Source organism: Meleagris gallopavo, chromosome 2 (genome assembly GCF_905368555.1).
Source record: "Meleagris gallopavo chromosome 2, MGAL_WU_HG_1.1, whole genome shotgun sequence".
Lineage (NCBI taxonomy): Eukaryota > Metazoa > Chordata > Aves > Galliformes > Phasianidae > Meleagris > Meleagris gallopavo.
Genome location: NC_139405.1, coordinates 84695869 through 84721120, shown reverse-complemented (window position 1 = coordinate 84721120; position 25252 = coordinate 84695869). Strand labels below are relative to the sequence as shown.

Sequence of the window (25252 nt, the reverse complement as noted above, 5' to 3'; positions counted from 1 at the left end):
AGTAAGGCAGGTTCATAGCAGCTATGAAAAACAAATGCATCTTCTTTAGATATCAAAATACTGAAATATGTATCTAAATCTTATAGCTCTACTTTTCTGTTTTTTTTTTTTTTTCCCTTCACTTTTGGAAAACTTGTCATTAGATTACCAGAGTAATCTGCAGAAGATATATTTTTTTAATATAATCATAACTTAGTTTGAACAAAATGTAGCAAGATAACTATTTTAACAACAGTTAGAAGAACTTCAGAATAGGAAGTTTTCTTAAATAGGATTTTTTCTTATTGCATACATTTTGTAGTTTTGTTTATACTGTCACATAATTTAAAAACTCACGTTAAGCAATTCAAAAAACATACAACCAAGTTTGATGTTTATTTATTCGTAATCTTCATATGATATTCCTTTCCTTTTAATGGTGTTGGTTTTAGGCCACCACATAACTCAGTATATCCTAACTTTTCATCTGTTTAGCAGATAAAGCATGTTCTGTTCTCTTGAGTCTTGCTAGAATGCTAAGAAAAAGCCACCCAGAGCTCTGTGTAAACAATGGAAAGCACAGTGAGTACCCAAGAACTGCTGAGGCCATAATGGAAAATTATGACATTCATGACTATGACTTATTTGATTGTCCCAGCAGAAAACTTAGGTCAGAAACTGTTCTCCAGCATTTATAAATAAAGCATATAGTACGTATTAGAGAGATTTTTGGCAGAACTTTATGAATTCAACTGTTTTTTTTTCATTTAATTTTCTTATTTCTTCTAACTGTTGGTCAGTGAGATATGAATGAAGGACTTTAAGAGCAATGATTTGTGCAAGCACCATACAACCCTCTATGGGGGGATCAGCTGATGAATGTGCCTTCTTTCTGACCTAGTTCTTTTACTCTGGGACAGTTCTGGGCCTCTTCTAATGAGATGCTGCCAAATATTCTGAATAGTGGAGAGGTTTTCTGTCACAGACAAGTTTGCAACAGGAACTCAGAAGAAGAAGTTTCTGACTGTGAGTTGAACTCAGTTTCATCCCAAAGATCAGCATTTGATGCAAGTTAGCTGAAATCAGATGCATTAAGACAGTGAACTCACAGAGGATATATTTCCTACTTTTGTGATTGTAATCTTTCGCCTCATGGCTCCTTAGACCACACTAGCAGCTTTCTATCAACAAATTTTTTACTCTAAATTTAATTAATAGTTTTCATCCCAGTCAAACAGTTTACAAATCACAGACCTTTTTTTGACTCCCCCACCTACAGTGCTATCTGCCACTGCTGTTCATCACATCTTAAGTGGTGCCCCATCCAGCCTGGCTTTGAATGCTTCCAGAGAGGGGGCATTCACAACTTTGCTGGGCAACCTGTTCCAGTATCTCATCACCCAGTAAAGAATTTCTTCCTAATGTCTAATCTAAATCTACCCTCTTCCAGTTTAAAGCCATTTCCCCTCATCCTGTCACTACATGCACTTGTAAGAAGTCCCTCCTCAGCTTTCCCCCTTCAGGTACTGGAAGGGACAGTTACCAAGCAGATACACTGTCTTTTAAGTCACCCTTGCATTCAGACTTTGTGTTCAGAAGTGATGAGAAGCTCCTCACTATTTGCCATATATTATTATGGCATAATAATTAGCACACAAGAACAGACCTAAAGTTTGTCCTGCCTTTGTAGTCCACTGTCTAGGTTGCATTTTTAGCTCTGGTCTCTATTGTCTTCTCATTTTTCTGGTTTCTTCCTTGATAGATGGACAAGTGGAATCTGATGCATGGTTTAGCAGGGATGGAAAAGAGTATAATCTTTACCTTGAAAGCCGTTCTTAAATCTGGATCCCTTGGGTAGGAGTTCTGGATTATACTCATGATAGCCCCCTAAATAAAACTGACTGAAGACATTGAGTCCAACCAGCCTTCCAGGAGAAGTGATAGTTTTATTCTTCTGATCATCCACCTTTCAACGAAACGTACGTTTGTTACAACAAAGGATTTTTATTTGGAAAATACTATTGAAAACAGCCCTCCAAACTTAACAGGGAAACATAATGCCATCATTTTTACATTTTAATATGGAGGAAAAGAGAAACCACACTATAATCCAAATGTGTGTTCTTCTCCAACAATTTCTTACCTTCAGCCAGCCTTTCTGGAGATATCTGCCAAGGTGGATGACATGAATATTGAGTGTCAGGTCAAGTGGTTTGCTAATGATTGTTGCTGTGCCAGAACCTAGATTGTAGCTATATACTACTCTGCCATCACAGAGGCCTAACACCAAAAAATCATCTCCATTCAGACCTGAAAAGACAAAAGCAGAGTAGCTACTTATTTCAAGATTCAGTGAATACTGACGCACAAAACATCCTCCAAATCCACTGAAAATACATCAGTTTGTGGTGCACTTCCACCCACTTTTGCCAGGCCCCGCTTTACTACCTCACTCCAGATTCTTTCCCTCCCAGCGCCCTGGCTCCTTCTCACAAGGGATGCAAGCCAGTGTTAAGCTACAGATCTGAGAACAGAAGAAGGAGATGTATACACTAGGAGAAGGAGAAATCCAGAGGGCTGTTAGTCTGAGAACTGTGAGAAGTTCAGTATGAAGTGAGATAGTAGAGCAAGACTTTTGGCTTTGTGGAGATAAGAGGAAGAAGACATTTAGACATGGCTGGCAGTGTTCATGAAAAAAATTAGATGCTGATGGTAATAAGCCAAGTTTCCACCTGACAATTACATAATAATCTCAGAATATAGTATTCCAGTTAATAAAAATGAACCATGGAAGTTCCACTAAGAATTTGTTTTAAGTTCAGCTTAGCTAAATATGGCTGCAAGAACAATACTCACTATAACTTTGACACTACAGAGTATGACTTGTAGGCAAGCCTTTCTGAAATAGACTTTGGTGCAAATAAACAGTCAAATTTTTGGATCTATATTATACATATTAAAACAAATGTTCTGCATTCTGCTTTGATTTTTGCAGCTGAAAAAGAAATACAGGTTATTTTTCAACACTGATGGTGTTTATTTTAAATTTGACTTTTTTCTAACCTGAGCAAAGGTAGTGGACAAATTGGTTTTTATTTGGTTGCTTCCTACAATTTCCTTATGAACAGTCTGAAATTCTGCTTCCAAGGTTGCAGAAATGTTCATAAATGTTGTGGCTGGTTTTTGTCATTGAAAGGAATGTTAAAAGCATTTGCTTGTATTTGTATTACAAAAGAGCTATTTATTATTTATTATTTTTACTCTCATCACTGTGAGGGTGATGAGACATTGGAACAGGTTACCCAGAGAGTCTGTGGATGCCCCCACCTTGGGGCTGGATGAGGCTTTGGGCAACCAGGTCTAGTGGAGGTGTCTCTGCCTGTAACAGGGGGGTTGGAACTAGATGATCTTAAGGATTCCTTCCAACCCAAACCATGATATGATTCTGTGATTATTATTCAAACTTAGTGATGGGAACACTGATTTCTGAAAACTGCTTTCTGAATGACAACATGAAAATGGTTTTGCAGTGACAACTCCATGCACAATTTCTAATTGACTAGCTGAAAATGACAGACAAAATTTCCACCATCCACAATCTATCTCACAGCTCTAAATACAAAAGCCAGCTCATATTCTAATTGCATAAACAAGTATGGTATAAATAAGTAAAGTACTTCTATGATCTATAAATGATAACATTTTCCACCCTGAGTGCTGTATGTTTGCAATAACATTTCACTAATTTTTTCTCAACATTCATCAGTGTAGTGGATCCCATGTTGCCAGTAGTGCTAAAATGGACAAGACACGAGTATCATAATTTACTTCATTCATCTCTGAGACTATGCCAGCCTACTACGTTCAGAGATATGTAAAGCATTGTTAAAATCTCAGTCCAGATATTGTAAGCAGATTTATATAACATGCTTCTCAACTGCGCTATTCAGACCAAGTGGAATACTTTCCTATACATACATAGTTGTTGCAATATACTTATATTGAGTTAACTTGCATTGAGTGACATCAGAGTTAAGGGTTAGTATTTTACATAAAGAACACAGAACCCAGTCCTGGCTGCCTCAGGGGTATATGCCATTCTTGTGGGCCATGGAAGTGCAGCCTCTGTGACAGCAGTAGCAATTCATGGATGCCTCTGTGGCAAGTTGTTTGAGGACATAGGAAGAAGAAGTGACAGGGTGTTGTGACATGCTGAATAGCTGAACTGACTTTTCATTAAAGTAAGTATCAGTATAAGAAGATTTGAGGCAGCATCTTCCAAAACTGGCCTCCAGATAAGTGCAATCAGTCTTGAAATTTATGCTGATGACTGAAAAAAGAATTTTGTTTACTTCAGAAATCTGCTACCTCAAGCATCAGATTACTAGTTTGTAGTATTTAATGTTAATGGTTATACTTCTTTATGGAAAAAAACCCAAACATTTCTACAATCTGACTGCTTACTTTGCACTTACCAAAAGTAAGTATTGAAGAGATTATCTCCTTCCTAAAGGTGTTATATCACCCTACTTGTACGGGGAATATTTTAAAGTCTGTAATACGCCATAATAAAAAATCTTACCTTGGCCCTTCTGTCCAGTGAAAAATATCAAGTTGTCTTGTAAAGCTGAGTGGTGGTTCAACAACTGAAATTTTAAGTGGAATTCATAGTAGAAGGTGATATTTGGGATCGTAGAATAAGCTAGGAATGAAGTATATCCAAAGACATCTGTGCCACTGAAACTAGGCTGGGTAATATTAATAACTACATTAAAAGAAAAAAAATATCAGTGTTAGAGCAAATTCTTTAATGTGTATTTGAAATTTGCATTTAATAGTTTGTTTTAGAATTTAAAAAAAGTAAATAACACACAAAAAATGTTATTCTGCAGTGTTTTACACATGTGTACACCTAATTTGTCTTTTCCTGTGATTTTATTAACAAGCTTTCTTTACAATGTAATTATTAGCAACTACTGCCATCTCCTGGTCTCTATATAGCATTGTTATAAGTAAAGGTACACTGCAATATTTACTCAGAGCTCATAGAGACAAAAGAAAACTCACAAACAAATTCTTGTCCTAAAAGTAAAGCCATTATTATGCACCTCCAAGTGAAAGTGAGCAGGGATGTGCTGAAGAGGTTAAAGAACAGTAATTCTTCATAGGTAGGGAAAAACATCATGAAATGATGAATTTGCTGCACAATAAACAGGACCTACAATGAGTTACATTGTTCCACATTACTTGCTGTACCATTTGAATTGGTGGTTGGACTAGATGGTCTTAGTGGTTTTTTCCAAATTTAATTAATCCTATGATTTCATAAATTGAATATCCAGGAATCAAGTTTATAAAAATGTCTAATTTACAGTACTGGCAAGTTATTTATCTTTTTTAAAAACACTATTTAGGTTCAATTTGATTAAAAAAACACAAACTTTCTGTTAGGCATTAACCAAGTGAAGAATGTAGCATTAGCATAAATACCTTTAAACACCTGGCCTGAAATAAATGGAAGAAACAATCAATTGTAATCATGCAAATTATAACACCATTTTTAGTGTGAGGAAAATCTTTTCAAATTTTCAACCTGGGAAATTTGCCACGTTGACACTGAACACATTATTATCTGAACCTGACAAAAGGTGTAGACATAAGCCTGTGAGAAACTGTTCATGGCACAAACTTCAGGTCCTCAGCAATATAGTGTGTACTGTCCCATTTATTAAGCACTACTTGAGATGTGGCACATTATGCCTTGTTCTGCGATTTTAAACAGGAGCCAGGAAATTTCCACATTAAGTGGTTGTTTTCTCCTAATTACAAGAAAACTGGCAAAGAGTTTGTTCCTCTCAACCTAGTCTGCTTGAATGTAACCTCAGGTCTTAGACCTTTATGAGTAATGTGGAGTGGAGGAGAAATACAACTCCCATATTTAAATTTGGTATTGGCTGCAGTCCACTAGCATTCCCTCAGACTACCTCAACATGTCTACGGAAGGCTCAAATTTTGCATCTGCTTTAGTTTCTCAGCTAACTATGAGAGATAGACAGCTCCTTTAATGAGAAGCCTTCTCTTTCTGTTCTTCCCCTTTCCCTTTCCTTTCCCTTTCCCTTTCCCTTTCCCTTTCCCTTTCCCTTTCCCTTCCCTTTCCCTTCCCTTTCCCCTTTCTCTTCCCCTTCCCCTTCCCCTTCCCCTTCGCTTTCCCTTCCTTCTATTCCATCCCATTCCATTCCATTCTGATTTACTATAGGAAAGATACATTTAGATCATTAGCCTTCCAATTGGAAGCAATTTGCACAAATAGAATTGGTGGCAGTCATCTGACCACTGGAGGGCATCTGATGTAGACATTTATATAACAGCTGACTATCCCAGGCTGTATCTTACATCAGTGAAAATATAAAGAACATTTAGGATAGAATTTTCTTCATCTAAAACACATCACTTATGTAGGTCAGATGAACAATATTTTAAAATGCTTATTTGACCCCCCCAAATACAAAAGCAGCCTTGGGTGATAAGTCAGAGGGGGGAATTATAGATTTCTAAAATTATGTGGCATAAAGCCTACCTTGTGTGTGTCCTGCAACAACCTAATAATGATCTGAATCCTTTGTTTCTTTTCTCTACAGCCATAAAAACTGAATGATTCAGAAATTCTGAAATAATCCTCTGTGAAATAAAGAAAACACTTTTTTCTTTTTTCTGGTCTTAAAGAGTGGGAATTGTAGGACACTAAATTAATTGTTCAGAGTCACAAAGCCTGAAGAGAGCTGAAGAATTGAGTACAGAAGTCTCAGCTTCAGGATAGAGCAGTCACTAAGCATTCCTGGCAAACTCAGTTTCTCGTTTTCCTACTCCTGAGTATCTGAGAAAGCACAGCTCCTTTCAAAACTCCTGACAAGATGCAATTTTCTTAATTTCCATCTTTGACTATGTGAACATCTACATTTAACCCATTATGATCTTTTGGTCCAGTTCTGAGTCTAATCATGCATTTTGCTGGGGTCTTGAAGTCTATATATAACATATCCAGCACCGCAAATGCTTGAGGCACCCCTGTTGTCATATGGGTTCAGGATATTGAATAGATCACTGACCAATGGCTTTTGGGATAAATGATTCATCTCAGAAAAACGGCATAGAAACAAATAAAAATCAGCAGAACAATTTCTTTACAGAAGAACAGTAAACCCAGTAATTCACTAGTATGGGGCTAAATGTAGTGTCTGGGCCTGTAGATGTACGTAATCCAGGTTAGCAGGAAGGCCAGCAGGAAGTAGGACATGGCTTCTTCTCCAGATGAGGAACTCAGATCCACTGAGAGATTTGAAGAGGTTCAAATTCCCTATTTGGGTTGCTTTATTGTTGACTTGTGGAAGTGCCATCTGGACTTGTCAACCAGCTGTCACATCACACCCTTATTCCCCCTGGACTGGCTCTCTCTTGAACATACACAGTGCTCAGATGTGACCTGAAATGGTGCTCAACACTGAGTAGGGCAATACTTAGGTACAGTATGGTCACCAAATGCAAGAATATCATACTGAGCAACAGTAGGCTCACAGGCATATTTAGCTTTTCACAGTTTACTGCACAGTGTTGAAGGAGTTTCTGACACCTACTAAAAGTGAGATGCAGCATCTAATTAACCAGACTATCTTTAGCAGGCAGGTACACACAGCAAGTGTTCCTAAACAGCCCCCCCAGGGACCTCTGGGGAGCAAAATGTACTCAGACATGATAATTAATCCCGAGGCAAAAGCTTATATTTTTCACTAATCTAATCTATCTAAATCATCAGGTGATATTTCTTCCATATTTTTTCTCTTTCTGGACTTTTAAAATTGATTTTATACCACATTTTAAAACATGATTCTTCTCTTCACTAAGTATTATTTATCATCAGGCCTTCAACCAATCGTGAAAAAATGAAAGGTTACAGTAAATGTAAAATGTTCGGTCTCAGAGTTACCTTTCATATGATAACCTTCATTAGCCTGAAATTAAAACAGACTAGTTTGCCTCACGTATTTTAACTTTAAAATGCAAAAAGAAAGAAAAAAATCCACAATAAAACAACTTTGAAAAATACAGTGATTGGTAAATTTGTATCAAGCAAGATCACTCCGAGTTAACTGTGCCTGACAGAGTACTTGAAGCCTTTTATCAACTTTCTTTCCCTGATCTTATCCTGTGTTTCTGTCAATCCTACATCATTTACCATTGTCCTCTTCTGCATTTCCACTACTGAACAGGTAATAAAGTACCTGTAATAAGGCACGGTATGTTCCATTGCCTCACAAACAAAAAATGACAAATTATCCCATTATATAAATATATTAATGTAGTTGGCTGCCTACTTCCCTAGGACTGTACATCCTAACAGATGTGAATATAAAAATGGGAGATAAAAAAACCCCACACACTTATAGTTTGAAAAAAAATCTTAACAAAGAGAATAAAGTGACAAGAGAGAGAATAATGGTTTCATTATCTTCGAATTTTCTTGTTGTAAGTTAAAATAAATGCTCCTTTCAACATTCACTGTCAATACATCTTGGACTACAGTTTTACAATTCATTGTAAAAAACAAGAAAAATCAATAGGCTAAAAAGAGGTGAAGACTTTAGGCTATATAATTACAATCAGATAACCCAATACTTTATGTTGAAATTGACTAACTGTGAGCAGCTATCAGCCCAGTGCCTGGCTCCAGGATGAGCAGCCATATACATTTGGGATGAGTACTAATCAATTCTCCTAAATATCAACTCACATATTTGAGAAGGGAGTATTGAAAAGGGAATGGAAATTGCTGGCAAGCGTATTTTTCAGTCTTCCAATCTATAAAAAGGTCCTCATAAAAGTGTCTTTTGTCATCATGAAATTCTGCAGCCACTATTCCTCTTATGGTTTGCAGTACGGCTTTCAATAAACCAGAGCTTACTCTAGTGGATGAAGAGAGTGAAAAATATTTCCTCTGCTGAGTTTACAAAAAATATTTTAAAATCAGATCCTTTTCTTACTCATCACGGAGGCAGCAAGAGTAGATGTTCAAGCGACAGCATAAGCTCCTGATGGAAGAGACTGGCTTAAGAAAGCAAATGCATTTCTACAATTTATTCTATATTCACAGATTTAAATATCATTTTGCTGGCATGGGGCTCTGGCAGAAGCCTCTCTCTGCGCATTGCAGGACATTATGGGGTATTAGAAAAGGGACTGCTGGCTGAAAGGTGAAGGAAGAACTTCCTGCTACAATTCCCCTGTCCTTTGTGTAGAGGGATGGGGAGGATGGGAGCTATCCAGACACCAACAGTGGCAATGAGAGTGAAGGCCTGCTGTACAGGCAAGCAATAGATACCAGCGTAATTTGGGAAGGAGAGGTGAGACGAGGGAGACAAGCTGGTGTTTAGTTGACATGCTTTGCTAGTTCCACATAAAAGCCGTTTTCTTACATAGTCAGCATACCTTCCTCACCAGAAGCTATGGGAAGTGTAAGGAGGAAAAGTTAAAAGGGAGAGGGTGGGGACTGAACTGCAGGGAGGTCCTGTGCCAAGTGGAGCTCAAGGGCAGACCTGTGACGTCTGGAAGGCGACTACAGGAGGAGTCTTCATAATGCCTAATTCAAGTGCATGCTTCACCCTGAAGAAACAGTTCTCAGATATCTTCTTTGTCTTGTGGAATTGGTAGTATAGTTATGTGGTATCCTTATGGAGCCCATGGGCCCCGTTAGCTTAGCTTATCATATGGACTAGTAACTTTAATTTCTAAGTGGAAAATGAGATTCGATATAATAAAACTGATTTAATTGCTCAAGGATGAAGGTATAAATCTCCAAAACTGGTAATGCTGCAGTGACGTTATGTGTGTATATGTGTGTTAGTTTGCATGTTTGTTCTTTACGATTTTTACGACATACCTCATTTTACGACATACCTCATACCTCAGGGAAAGGAAGAAAGAAATTAAAGCTCAGATAAATGCAAATGACTCAGAAAATATATTCTCTTGGGTAGGAAGAAATGTAAGTCTGATCAGCACCCCCTAAAGTCTCCTATCACTAACCAGAAGCCTCATAATGTGGTTTGATTTTATTTTTTTTATATGAGGAAATTCCCCTTGGGCATCTACTGTCACTGAACTGGACAATTTAGTCTGCAGACCTGAACACTCTGAAGGTGACATTGTGTAACAAACATAGCTGCAGAGAACACTTCACTTGCAGGCTGATTTTCACGCCGCAGAGTTTGCAGCAAGAGACTACTCCCACTTCAGCACTTTGAAATGAATTTTATACATGGGGGAATATATTCCATACATGCTAGACCCTTTGGACTGGCAAAAATTACCATAAATGTTGCTCAGAAATGTGTTTCAATGGACTTTTTTTACAGATTGCTGTGAAGCATGCTGGGGACAGAACTCTATGGTATGTGTTCTATGAAATGCAATGCCACAGTTAGGATTCTATTTTATCTTGCCATATCTGCACCTTTACCCAGTGAAACTAAAATAAACACAGTAGCTTGATCTAAAAGACTGCAGTTTATGCAATTATTCATTTTTGCAATGCACATTCCTTTGAAATGCTTTTCTTTCTTTTAAATTTACCTTTGTTTACAAAGTGCATGCCCTTTACTCTTGAAGTATAACAAAATATTCTCCATATTATAACCAAGAAAGTCCCAATTTATTGTGTAATACATAAATATCTGCATCAGCAGTTGAGAACTCCAGGTATTCATATCCATTCCTGGTGAATAAACCATTTGTACTTCATGTTTTTTATAAGCATTTTTTTTACTTATCATTCTTAATCTTAAAAGTTAAAGTACAGTGATATGAATGTATTTGAACTCAAGCATCACCTTTGTGTGGAGGAAACACTACAACTGATACGGTTGGACTTGATGATCTTTAAGATCTTTTCCAAGCTGAGCTATTCTATGATTCTATGATTCCAATTTTTTATTTACAACCGAGATCTTATGAAATGATAAATCTCTCCTGGTGGCAAGCAATTCCTGTTCTAACCTGATCCTCATGTGTCTCCATAGTAAATTACTGATGCATCTTCCTGACCAACTTTTAAAAGTAGACAAAACAAATATCTAGGTGGTAATTTAAAAATTACTATGCAGGAAAAACCAAACTCATAGCACTGTTGAGGAATGTGTGTTCATTTGGCCTGAAATGGTGCCATTTGAAAACATTTTCATTCACCACCATGATCCTATAACTACTGGAGGAGGGGGTACAGGCACTTTCATTTATAATCCAGAAGAAACATAGTACAAGCCAATTTTTAAGAAATTAAATGTGAAAGAAAATTTATCAGACTAGGCCTTGAATCTTCAATCTTTTAACATAGAACAGCTGAAAAGGCACAGCTCAATAACTGTATTCAGTTTAAATGCTCTGGATCCCTTTAAGTACATCTTCAAAAACATCAGTCACTTCAGAGTCTGAGTCAAGTCACTCAAGCAGACATGATCTCTGATCCAAATTATTTTATATTGATGACGTACAGGGTTAAAAATATTCTAGTTTTCATTTTTCTAAGTGGCTGTGCTCTTCTTTCAGATGAAAATTTGTTTAATGTGGGCTTTTAACCAAGAATCCTGTACAAGCTGCTAAAAGTTCATCTACAAGTGGCTGAGGGAAGAGACTGTCCCACTCCGCTCTGCTCAGTGGCCTCAACTTGAGCACTGTCTGCAGGTTTGTGCAGAAGATAAGAAGGATATAAAATTTTCAGAAGGTGACCCTACAAAGATGGTGAAGGGCCTTGAGGGAAAGACATATGAGGAGCAGCTAAGGTCCCTTGGCTTGTTCAGCTCACATTAGAGTGACTTAAAGTAATTTAGAATTCATGTCTTCCCATATTTTCACCCCCTCACGCTGATCCATTACACTATAGCTATGTAGCTTCATGGGAGAGAGATCCACATATAATGGTGAACTTGCAATCATAGTAACATGGTCATATAGTGAAAAATCAAGAAAAGATGTGTAGCAATAGATAATTGACTTTACTACTTATATATACAGAAAAATGAAAATGTTTCAAGGAATCTCAGAATCACAGAATGGTAGGGGTTGGAAGGGACATCCAGCCCCTCTGCAAAGCAGGCCCCCTACAGCAGGCTGCACAGGTTTGTGTCCAGATGGGTCTTGAATATCTCCAGAGAAGGAGAATCCCCAACCTCCCTGGGCAGCCTGTTCCAGTGCTCTGTCACCCTCAATGTGAAGAAGTTCCTTTGCACACTGGTACAGAACTTCCTATCCACTAGTTTATGGCCATTTCTCCTTGTCCTGACCCCACAGATATCTGAAAAGAGATTGGCGATGTCCCTTTGACACTCACACTCAAGGTATCTATAAACATTAATAAGATCACCACTTCTTTTCTCAAGGCTGAATGGACTCAGTTCACTAAGCCTTTCCTCATAACAGAGGTGCTTCAGGCCCTTTGTTATGTCTGTGGCCCTAAGTAACCTTTATTTGAAGTCTGAACAAGAATAATGTAACCAAAATAAACACAAAGCAATTGCTCCTAGCCTGACTAGATTGCAGCATGCTTCATCTGCTTCAGAAACTGAAGAAAAGTCCTCGTTTGTCCCAGAAACTTCTTTTTCCATATTACACTGAAGTTATCTGTCTATAAGTTTCTGCCATGTTTGTTATTTGTAGTTTTCTCTCTTTTAGAATGCTGTGTATATCCCGCAAATTGTCATATTTTTCACCCCTGCCAATTTTTTTTCTCTCTCTAATAGCGACAACAGCTTTATCATCACTTACTCCTATATATTTGTAAAGTTTGATATTGTTCTTAGTCTGTCTTTAAACTCATAACTGATGGCATTTTGATCTCTAACATGGGCAAGAACAGTAGAAGGCGGTTCATCTGTATTTCTGTCTATGACTTGAGTTACTTTTACTTTGTCTTTTGTAAACAACCTGCACTGGAAGGAGCAGCAGTGCTGGCAAAGAACCTGCAATTCTATTTGGTACATTTGTTATATTCATTTTAACAAACAGTCACTCTAAGGTTTGTACATTTTTGCTGATGAAGACAATAAGTTACTTGATAAATAGTTGGGAGAAAAAGGCTTCTGTGTTTCAGACAAAAAGCAGCATGTAGCATGCACTCGGTTACTAATCTTCACAGGAGAAACAGTATTATTTCTATCTCCTCAACAGGAGAAGATTCATTAAAAATACATGCTCCTAGCCTTTTAAGTTTTATGGACCATTTCTTTCTAATAAAAGTATTATCTGGGCCACTCATTTTCTTAAACAATTAAAACAGGCTTCTAACACAATTTACATTGTTCTACTACTGTAATCAGGCAATCTATCATTATCTCCAGATGCAAAAACAAATGTACGGCTTTGGTGCTGCTAGGGCTATCCATAAGGTTGCACCCAGCATGCACTGCATTGTGATACTGTTTCTTACCTCTTTGTTCAGTTTTAGTTTATGTGATAAAAAGATCTTTTGCAGCTCATTTTAACTTTCAGGCTAACGTTTACCTTAACAAGATTTCTACCTGTTCTCACTTCTAAACTCTTAAGAGACAAGTTCAATAGAAGGCTTTTTCATATTTCAATAATTTTTCACATAATGGTCTTTACGATCCTGATAGATGCACACTCTGTTCTTGTTTTTTCTCCCCCATTTTTCTTTCTTACAGTAATGATTCAGAGAGAGTTTTCCCTCTCCACTTAATAAAAATTCATCCATTCTATGCTTTCACATCCTTCAGGTTTGCAGTCCAGCGAAACTCATGAATCTGTGTACTTTCTCCCACTTTAGACTACAGACATCTGACTACAGAGAACTGTGGAAGAACCTTGCTGAAGGACTATGGGGAAAAAGCACTAGATGATATTCAGTGAAGACAGATATAATTTGAGGTAGATGACAGAAACATTCCTAGCCTGACATACAGGATGGTAGGCTCTGAACTTGCTGTCAGCAAAGAAAGAGGGTTTTAAAGTTTTAATAGGCAGTTTCATGACAACGTAAGCACGTTTAGTAATTTATTATTGGAAATTTCTTCTCATGTAAATTTTAAATGAGGTAAATGTTTATGGTAAAAAGAAAAAGACAGTGTTGTCCTTTGATCTGACCTGAACACTATTTTACATAAAAGTATTAATTTTGAAAAGAAATTCAAATGTACTGCTGAATCAGCTCAGAATCAGTTATTATTTTCTATATGCAGATTTTTCTGCCATTTCTTGTTGCTTCATTCAGTGTCAGGGAAAAGAATACCTTGGATGTTAATACACAGGAAATTCTGACCTACAACAATCATTATAATAAACACAAAAGAAATAAAAAACCTTCATTTGATAATAGTCAGAATGACCTATTTGCTTATCTTTAATAGTTTTCCTTCATCCTGTCTCCTAGTTCATAGCAAGCACTTGGTTACATTTAATTTGTTTCTCTTTTTGATCCAAGGAATTGATCAAATTTTAGCATCTGGCAGTATTTTTACAATCCAGAAAGTACTTTTTATAAACTTCTTTCATGTACAAAATGTCACAATTCCCTAAGTACAGCAAAAATCAAACTACAGGAGAAAATGTTTTCTCCAAAGGAGTACTTCGCTATATCTTTGTCAGCTTCTCTTAAGGTAGATTACTGAAACACCAGTCACTACCCAGTATTTCCTGGCTTGTCTCTACTCTGGGCTTCTCTGATCTTTCTGTCTCTCTGGATGATGTCTTTATAAAACAACGTGAAGAAAAAGTTCTCAATTCGGATCTTCTCTGCTTGGGACTGCTCTTTGGGTTGTGCTGTGTTTACAGGCAATAGCAAAAGCGAGGAGGTGGTTGAGGTGATCACTTACAGTGTTTTGCCTTCAAAGCATTTGATTTTGAGAGCAATGGAACAGGTTGCCCAGAGTGGTTGTGGAGTCTCCTCCTATGGACATATTCAAGACCTGTCTAGATGCCTATCTGTGCAGCCTATTGTAGGGTACCTGCTGTGGCAAAGGAAGTGGACCCAATGATTTCCTCAGATCACACACCCTGCAATTCTGTGATTCCATGACTTGTTCCTTGCCACAGCTTCCACAAATGACAGAAAATATGACTAATGCACACTAAAGCATATTGTTCTTACCGTCATTGCAGAGGATGCCAGATCTTCCATATGGACAAAGGCAAACAACGTCTTGCCTGGACTTTGGAAAACATGTAGCACCATTTCCACATGGACTTTCATCACAAGTCATGAACTGGCACAGTCTTCCTGAGTAGAGTTCAGGGCATTCACAAAACCAATTTTCTGCATCACTGGCAAAGTTAAAAACAAAACAAAACAAAATGTATAAGTATCAAAACACACTTTAAAAAGGATGGGTTTTATTCTCACAGGAAACCAGTGATGTTTGACTTGTGCTTGTAATACATTTCTTTGGTTTTACTCTTCTAACCTTTATTTGCTTGTTTGTTTTCATATGTGGCAGTAGAGATGCCAGAATGCTTTCTGGGTCACATTAGTTGACAAATTATTTTTTGTTTAATTTTATATTTCAATTCATCTTTCTTGGTAAAATATGTGGCTTTTATGATGTGTCGTATTAGCGATTTGTACTGCTTCTTGTATAAAATGGTTGAAATAAAAGTTACAGAAAAATAGCTCTTCTATCATGTCTCAAAAAAAAAAAAAAAGGAAAGAAAAAAAGAATAAAAACGTAAAAGTACCAGTTTATTTTGCAAATGGAAGCATCATTTGTACATTCAAGCATTACCTATAGCTCTTGACAATACAACAGAATGTAAAGGAAAGCTGAAATATGAATACTTACAGTAGTGATTATATTGGAATTGAACCAGAGTGAACAAGTAATATCTTTGCTTTTGTATATCCTGTGCTCTCAAATATGGAAAAAGTATTAGACTAGACAAGAAAATAAACTGTAATCAGTCCCAAGGGGTAAGAATGTACATATTCTGTTTTCAGCAATTAACTCTCTCTTAAGTCAGGAAAAGGGCAAATATGGTCCAAACAAAAAATCAGATAGGAAAACCAGGAGTGTAAGGCATTCCTATCTACCACTTACTATAAATATAATTTCATTAAAGGCTTTATTTTATTCTCTCGTTTTATATCTGAAATCAGAGGACAGCCAGATAGGTCAGTTTATGTGATTACTACACATCCTCAGTATTGAGCAGAAACATGTCTGCCTTATACTTGATAAGGTCACATGTGCCTGTGGGTATGAATGCAAAAGAAATGATGTGAGCTATGTTAAACCACAGCCATTATGTTTTTCCTGATAATAGCATAATCATTAGGAATTTCAGTGATGAAAATGTCAAATAAATGTGACTTTTAAAAAATGTGTCCATGGCTTACAATATCCATGCAATCAGGTTAAAGAAAATAATCTGGAGCAGACAGAACTGCTGCATTTTTTAAAAAGGAAATAAGTAAACCTTCTGACAGCCTGTGCATAGCAGTTGATTGGTATATTTCTAAACTGACCACCCGCAGTTCTGGGAAGAGAGAATCTCAGCTGGAAAGTCTACCAGAATGGATCTCATGAATAATGCCTCCAGACACCTTTGGAAAAGAAAATTGCTATCAGCTGCAATAATAAATTTCTGTGTGTAGCCTATTCTATTTATAGATTTGCTGCAGACACCAGGACAGGAATGTAAATGAGATACAGGGTCGCCTTAGTTTGTGTAGCATTGAAAAGCCTGCTTTCTGCTGTTTCAATGTCAACATTACACAGTTAAGTTAATTAAAAAAGCAACAATACACTGAATTCTTCCTGGAAATCTACCATTGACAGTGATGATCTTCTCTAAAATTAGTTTCTAAGTGTAATTTTTTTTTTGTGTGTGTATATATATATTTATTTTTTTTTTTATAGAGGAGAAGATCATTGCTGCTGACTACCAAAATACAGACTTTAAATAAACCATTTTCATCAACTGCTCTATTGAGCTACATATATCAATATTGGCCATTTATTCTGTGGTCTTATTTTCACTGTTGTACAGCAGACCAAAAATAACATGACTCAAAACATTGTGACAAATTTATTATTACAAAAAGGAGAAATGTCCTAATGTTGTTGTCATAATGCCCTAATAACAAAGAAGGATGAATTCCAATGAGGCAAAGAAAATGGTCTTTAAAAAGTTCTCCAAACTAACACAAGAACTTGAAAATATAATAGTTAATCACATGCAAAAAATATTACAACCAATTCACAATAATTAGTATACTGAAATACAAAGTCCCAAATGGCTTATTCTCCCTCAAAGCAGTCTGCTGCTGTACTTGGTATTGAAAAGGATAAGGTTTCCTATATTTTACCAAGTTAATTTCAACTGGAAGTATCACAAAAATGCTTGAATGACGAGGGAGCTTCTCTCCTCCCAAGTGAGTTTAACAATTTCACGGTATCCTGCTAATTTTCATAAATGCATGAAGCAAATGAAAAGGGACAGCAAATCGGAATAGTAGTATTTTTTGCCTATATTGTGTACTGTGAATGACTCAGAGAAAAAGTATTTTGATAATTACAGATATGGGCTAAAGAAAGTGCATATTGCTTTTCAGAAAAAAATGTGGAAAATACTAGAATTTTGAGCCTACAAAATTGGAAACATAATTAGAATGTTTTGCTGAAATGTGTTCAGTGTCTATATTGGTATTTCAGTTCAGAATCAGAGCGTGATTTAGAAGCAAATCTCCTTGTCATGCCCATTTGAAATGCCCTAGTTCACATTACAGAGTGGTCTCAAGAGTGTGTAAACTCAATTTCAGATGAGCCTAAACCAGAAGTCTGTCTCACACCTCAGGTACTGCAGCTGCTAACGGGCATCCATTTCATGGGGTGAGACCAGATTCAGTGTGATTTAAAGATGCTTGAAACGATGAGCAGTAAGGATGCTGGGTCCTGAGCACTACCCCATTTGTCCTGTAAATCTACTCCTATTGAGCTACATTATCTGTTAATACAGATACAGATTTATAAGCCATCAAAAAGAAAAACTAAGTTGCCATGAAGTGTAGTATATATCCAAAAAAGTCACAGATTTTAAACAGGACAAAGTCCTGAAGTAGATGAAATAAAAAAAGTCAACCATCCATAATCATTTGAAGCAGGAATGTCACAAACAATAAGAGAAAAAGGGAGCAGAGACAGAAATTGAGTAGAAGAGACAGGTACAATACTCCTAGGGCACCATCGCCTCACATCACCAACCTTATGGGATATGAACAAACAAGTGTAGAGAGGATGAACTGTTCTTCTATCTTTTTACAGTCCTCTTCTGAAATGGTAAGGTATACACTTTTCATTACCATTTCCCATGTGCAAATTTTCTTCTGATTTTTGGACTAGACCTTAGCTTAGAAAGAAAATCAAGAAACACTTGCATTGTGTGACATGATACCAGTAATTCAATAACATAACTTCTTCCACTTTGGTCATTACTTGATATCAGTGCTCAGATTTAATAAAACTAAAGTTTTGTATCAGTGACACCTTTGGGATGACAACACAGGTTTTGATAGCTTTTTTTTTTTTTAAATGTTGCACAATTCAGAAGAAATAGGATTATAACAAATACACAACCTGTGATAATGCAGTCACAGTAGTATTTAAGCACTTTAAAACTAGATATCTTTTTGAAAACAATATTACCTTTGTACAAGGTATCACAGACATTACTTGTATTATGGTGATACAGTGGTGTGGTTCTCCACAGAACAATCTATAGGCCTGTGAATTTTCTATCTGTAAAATGGGAATACTACTACTCATAGAGCCTCAGCCCTCAGCTGTCCTGTGACCCCCCTCTGAAAGCACTGTACTTGCCATCTGTGTAGCCGCATTGAGAGGGCTTCCTGAAAGGAAATGCACTCAACACTCTTTAATCATGACAGCGCTAAGATGAGAATTTCAAAAACTACTTGTTGCAATGGGTTTTGTATTTAATAACACAAGTTCTTTTTACTGCTAACTGATAAAAAGATAAAGAAATTGGAGGGAAGTGCTTCCCAGGCTGCTTCAGTGAAGAAATAGTAGATGTGGTTCCATTTATTTTCAAGTTATTACCATTATGCGTTATCAATGCCATTTAAAGAAAATAATGGAAACTTAAAGGAGCATCATGTTTTATCAGTTTAATTTAAATTACATTTCATGTAAAGAGCTGTTAAATCTCTCTCTAGAACATGCTAGAATAATGTAAATGTGATTAGACCTTCATCTAAGAGCTTTGTGTAATAGCCAAATCCACAGAAACATATTGTAGCCAGAAGCATATCCCTATCTCATCAATAATATTAAAAATATCAAAGGACAATAGATAGAAGAGGCATTGCTTCCTTGTGCACAGCGGGTGATTTTCTTGTATATAATATAACTGCCAATCTTCCTTGGTATTACAAAGCTCCAAAAAATCAATTCAGCTTTCCTGCTGCTTTAGGACTCTCACTCAGGTTGCCTCAATTATGGTATCTTCTCTAGATCTGAATGCTTTTGTTAGCTTTACTGTTTTGAATCTTTTTTCGCCTATCAGGAATTATTATTCTGCAAGCTCTGGTGATTCACTTTAGATTTCCTTTCCTTTCACTGAAAGCACTTTCTAAACTGCTTCTCTTTATATAAACAACTACTGACAAGCTCTCTTTAAACCAAGCTTAAATCACTTCTGAACTAAATTGCTTTTGAAAACTCCCAGGGAAAATACTTCCAGATTGCTTGGGTGCACTCATGAAAAAAGCTTTTGCTTTGAATTTTGTTTGAGGCAGGCTTACACTCAGTTATGCTGGCTCAAGCATGGAATAAACAGCGCCTGATTCTACTGCCGAGCCCATATTTAGCCTATACCTCCAAGTTCTTTGATGCAGGTGAAAAGCATTAAAGTGGGAAGGTTCCAGTTCCACTTCAAGAAGGAGAAAAAGAGAAACAAAACAGTTACAGTACCTTCTTTGCCTGCTGCCAATATACAAGAGCCTTTTGCATACAAAATATTTCAGCTCAAACAAAAAACAAATGTACAGGATCCAATTAAGAAATTTTATTAAACTGATGCTTAATCCATCCCACTCAAACAACAATAAGCATCTGTTCAATCTTATCATTTCTAAGCATACAAAATTGCCTGAACAAGAATTTACTCCTGAAATGCTACCTAAACCTTAGAAAGTTCACTGAAGTAGTATTTGCGTTGGTTATCACTTGGGAACGACTGCATTTGAGTCATGAAAATGGTGAAAGAGGAGGAACTTTTACTTCTTGGCAGAATATCTATTTGGGAGCTGTGAAGATGTCATTATTTTCAGAAATCTAGGTCTGTTAAAAGTTATTTTAAAACATACTAATTCAAACAGCTAACACTGTAGTATTCAACTTTTCAGGACCATGATGCCTCTTATGGATTCTTGTATAAAACTTCTTTATCCCCATCATGCGAAGGATAGGCATCCATTAACTGCTCGATGCATAGATAGACCCATAATGTGGCAACTGCCATCACTACTGTCACATAAGAAGATACACAGTTGTGTTACCAAGCACTTTTGGACACCTACTGCATAGTGGTGGATGGTAATAGATCTCTCAGCGAAATGTAGAGCAGACAATGGTTGATGGTAAGAGTGTATGTGGGAAGCAATTCATTCCCTGGACACATCTCAGAAGAGAATAGGATCTGTCAGGCTGAGTTCACGGCAAGGGCTCTGAGGCTGTAATTACCCTTCTCCAGTTTTCTGGGATTTCTCAGTTCTTTTCTGTCTTTCAGGTGCATGAGAAGAATTGTAAGCACATGTTATTATTTGTTACAAGATATTTATGAAAATGAAATGAAAAATTAAAAAATTGCTGAAAGGATGATTAAATTGATAATAAGAAAACAGCACTTCATGAAAAATGGCCAGGTAAACATATCAACATTTTCATCAACATAAAGTGGGAGCCAGATCTCTAACTCATGAAAACACCGCCTAACTTCTATTTGTCCTTTGCAGATCTCTCATAATTCTTCTATGACAGCAAGTTTGCAATTGCTCCCAGCAGTCTCTAGAGCCACAAACAGTTTTGCATCAATATATTTACTCCTTGCAAGCAGATTCACCAGTGCTGTATCCAGAACAGTAATGCTGATCATTTGCATGTAGCATATTGCTTCTTGCTCTGTATTCCTTAAAGAAGCTTTGTACACTGTTACTCACTTCTGTTAGAATTTTAAAACAATCTTTTAGCACGGAAGCATTCATTACTGAAATGTTAGACGAATTAATAGGTTGTAGAACTCTGTAATTTAGTCATTTCAGAGATTTCAGTTTCCTCATGCAGCAACAGTAGTTTGCTACGCTGATCTTGAGGAGACGGATAATAACAAAATTGAAGACCAAAATTGTGAATTGTTTTTAAAATAATAACATTTACTTTAAATTCACAATATAATAGTTTTGAAATGATTATAATCTAAATCTAGAAACAGTATACTGTGAAAGAGACAGTTTATGTAAATCCAATTTTCATTACACTTTCTCAGTTTCTTCCCAACAGTATTTTCTGTTTCTAAAATAGATTTTTGTTTACACAAATGCTACCCAACCCATTCTGAGTTCAACTAATGGAAAGAAAGTTTCATAACCACCTCTTCATTGTGGTGTCCCTAGTTCTTCTACCAGTTTGAAGCTTTAGCAATCAGTGGCACAGCATTTTCTTCTTGTCTTTTTAGCATCGTTATCCTTTGTATCCTCATTTAAAAATGTTTTTAATTGTATGTAATTCAACACTGGTATTTTCTTACAGGCCTGGTCTATGCATAAGACTGAAAGCCAGGAACTGGTAGAAAAGAGTAAGACAGTCTTTGAATCACACCTCAAAGCAGTAAGCACTTGCAGACAAATATTCTGCGTTTGCACAGTGGCTAGTGAAAAGTTCCTTCTGCCTACACATTATGCTTAAACAAAAATAAACATATATTAAACAAAGCATTTTACATACATTACATATATTACAATGCATTTTCTTGTACTATTCCATGGTGTAGTTAGTGTATATGAAATTCTTCAATGACCTAATTAATAGTGACAGAAATATAAGACATTGCCTGTACATTAACTTATTCTTTGAAATAAGTGACTGAAGTTTAACTTGAGATACATCCAAAAGTCATTTGCCTATGGAAAAGATTCCTTCATGCTCCTGAACTAATGGAGTGAATGGCTACATACATAACACAGAACATAGCAGATTCCCAAACACCAGCTCCATGGAACGTTGTGGGCTGTGCTCATGTCTATTAACACCTGAATTTGGATCTATTATGAAGCTTGAGGTGATATGTGAACGATACCAGGAATTGCATTTGCCATATTTTTGAAAATTTCAGTGTTTATGAAAGGTGTTCAGTTAACGAAAATTCTGGGGTTGGCACAAATATGATAAATAAGCATCCTAAGCATCCTTATAAATGACCAAATGAATTTATATGCCTCAGAAGGTAACTCAGGTTTCTCTGCCTTTTCCATCTGTGGCTTCTTTGAGAAGAGCTTTAGCTTGATATAGATAACACCTGGAAAACTGAAATAAGGATATTGCTAAGTACCCAAAAAGGTTTGTGAAGCCTTCAGATAGCAGTAACAACTTACAGGTGCTGATAATTCATCATCAATCATGTGATATTTATAACTCAGAAGCAACTGAAATGGGAAGTTGTGTTTGAAGATCACTGATTTTCAGAAATCTCCTCATATACAGTGGGAAATAAAGTCTAGAGTTAATTCTTATTTCAGCTTGACAATATTTTTCATAACTGGAGATACATTCAGTATCTAAATGGGAGCTACAGGAAAGAGGGGGACAGACTCTTTAGTAGTGTCTATGGTGATAGAACAAGGAGAAATGGCTTCAAGCTCAAAGAGGGTACATATAGGTTGGATATAAGGAAAAAGTCTTTTACAGTGAGGGTGGTGAGACATTGGAACAGGTTGCTCAAAGATGTGATGGATGCCCTATCCCTGGAGATTTTTCACGGTGAGGCTAGATCTAGCTGTGGATGTTCCTGTTCATTGCAGGGAAGCTGGTCTAGATAACCTTGAAAGGTCCCTTCCAACTGTAAGGATTCTACGATTCTAGGATCCTGTGATACATCTAATTACACTTTAAGCATGGAATGTAGGCTGCTGTAAAAGCAACTCACAAACATTTCCCGAAGTCCAGGAAAAGAAAAAAAAAAACAACACAAAACACCCCAAACCTCTAAGAATAGTAAAGTTGGCCTCAGTCAGGCACTGCACACTTGCATCGAGTGCAGTATGAAGACTTTCCAAAACAATAAAATAATGTTTTTCTGACTTCCAAAACAAAGTATCTCACAAAGTTTTTGGATGTCCAGCCTCTGCTTGTCTTATTTTTCCACCTTGCTTGAGATTCACTTAATACCCCGCACTACTCCAAGTGTCTTTCTGTACCATTTGTAGTCAGAGAGAAGAAAGGCACAGCAGTGTTTCCTTGTGTGTCCTTTCCTTGGGGTGCAACCAGCTTTCAGAAGTGGCAGGAAGTCCCTGCAGCACAGGATTTATTTTTATATATTAACTGAACTGTATGGTGTTAAGGAAAACTTCACAGTTTCCCTATGCCCATGCTTTATCAGAATATACACAATAATTCAGATTAAGCTATCTCTTTAAATGATAACAAAGGTAGGTCACAAGAACTGAAAACAAAATCCAGTTAGGAACATAAGCACATTTGAAGGTCCAAACCTTCACCCGTCTAACACATTTTTATCCTTCTGAAAATTTAAGAGAACATATAGTAGGCTGCACAAGCCTCTTACCGGGATTAATTACTCAAGTTTCTACAAGTATTTGAACATAAGGAGTGCAGGAGAAGGGCTGAGTACTGGCACTATTGACAACACTGATTGAAGTCAGAAGTTAGCAGTCACAGTGTGCTTTCATTTTTTTTGCAATATAGTTTTTATCAATAGCTTGAGTTGTTCTGTTATGTAGGTTGACCTTTCACTTTGATTGCCGCCTCAGCTCTGAATTTCACACATTCCTGGATGATGGCTATGAAGTATGAAAGGTATAAGGTGCCCTAAAACCTGTGAAATCAAATGCTTTAAAACATTGTATTGGCATTTTTCAAATGTGCAAGAAATGCAACCATTAGGCTTGTTCCATTCTTGAAAATTAGCATCGCTGGATGACACACGAGGCTACACTAATGCAGACAGACTTTAATCTAATTAGCACAGATACCAGCTGTAGTGAAAACACAGCTGAATGCTTTCATCCTAACTGCTAATATTTCACAGAAAGCAGGGGATGTACTCAGTTTAATATATGTATGGATATTGCTACTCATTCTATCTTCACATAAATTACCTTTGCTGTGCCTTTTCTACAATCATTCTCTGTTTTGCTTTATAGGCATGCCCTGTGTGTATCGATAGAAATGAGCACTGAAGGAACTGTAATGCCTTGTGGTTATGTCAAAGTTACCACATAATGGCAGCGAGACTGCCTAAGAAAAGAAAGAAAAAAGGCGTGAAAAAGTTAAGACAGAGAGGTAATACAACCAGCAGAAAGAATACTTTTTAACACTTTCTATTCAGTTTCTTCAGTCAATTTATAACAAGCATAGGTACCAAATCCATATCAGCTGAAATATTAAGCCATTTCTTCCTTTGATATCAATGCTCCGATCAGTGAAACATACAGAGCTAGTGAGCTTTCCCAACAGTTCAGCCAACAGCCTGGGGAAAGAAGTTAAACATCCTGCTTCTGGGCACACAACAACTTGCTAATGGCAGTAGATGCGGGGAGTTTTCCCAGACTTACAGGCTCAGTTGACTAAATCAGGACAGCTCCATTGAAATCTGCGGTGCTCTTGAAAAGTCATAGTTTTGGATGTAGATTGTAGTAAAAACAGGCATAATTATGAACAGAAACATAATTCTGGGATACTTAAAAGAAGGCCATTTCCTACTTCTGGATTTCTTATGCTTCAATATTAATAATTCATTGACAAAAAGCAAAGATTATCCAGGCATACCAACTAGAACCTCAGTTCTCTCTATTTTCGTTATTTCTCTGATCAGAGGCAGGGGCCAATCCCTATTGATTATTCTTGGTCCAAAGGAAAATATTCTTTCACTTTGCTAGTTACAAAGTTCTACACCTGTGAAGAGAAGGTGAAAAGTGCTCCCAGAAAGCTTCTGAGGCACTCCTGTACCAAAAGACTAAATTAGA

The 25252-nt window shown here is 36.8% G+C and overlaps 1 protein-coding gene across 1 annotated transcript in view; it reads right to left on the bottom strand.

The window, feature by feature from the left end:
• EYS (EGF-like photoreceptor maintenance factor) overlaps positions 1-25252 on the bottom strand; it is a 765389-nt gene that overhangs the window by 29975 nt on the left and 710162 nt on the right. Inside the window, exons 41-44 of the mRNA XM_085217834.1 lie at positions 15128-15300; positions 4562-4744; positions 2123-2289; positions 1801-1945 (exon numbers count right to left, since the gene is read on the bottom strand). Coding sequence (XP_085073960.1) covers positions 1801-1945; positions 2123-2289; positions 4562-4744; positions 15128-15300 — 668 coding nt within the window. The remainder of the gene's footprint in view (positions 1-1800; positions 1946-2122; positions 2290-4561; positions 4745-15127; positions 15301-25252) is intronic.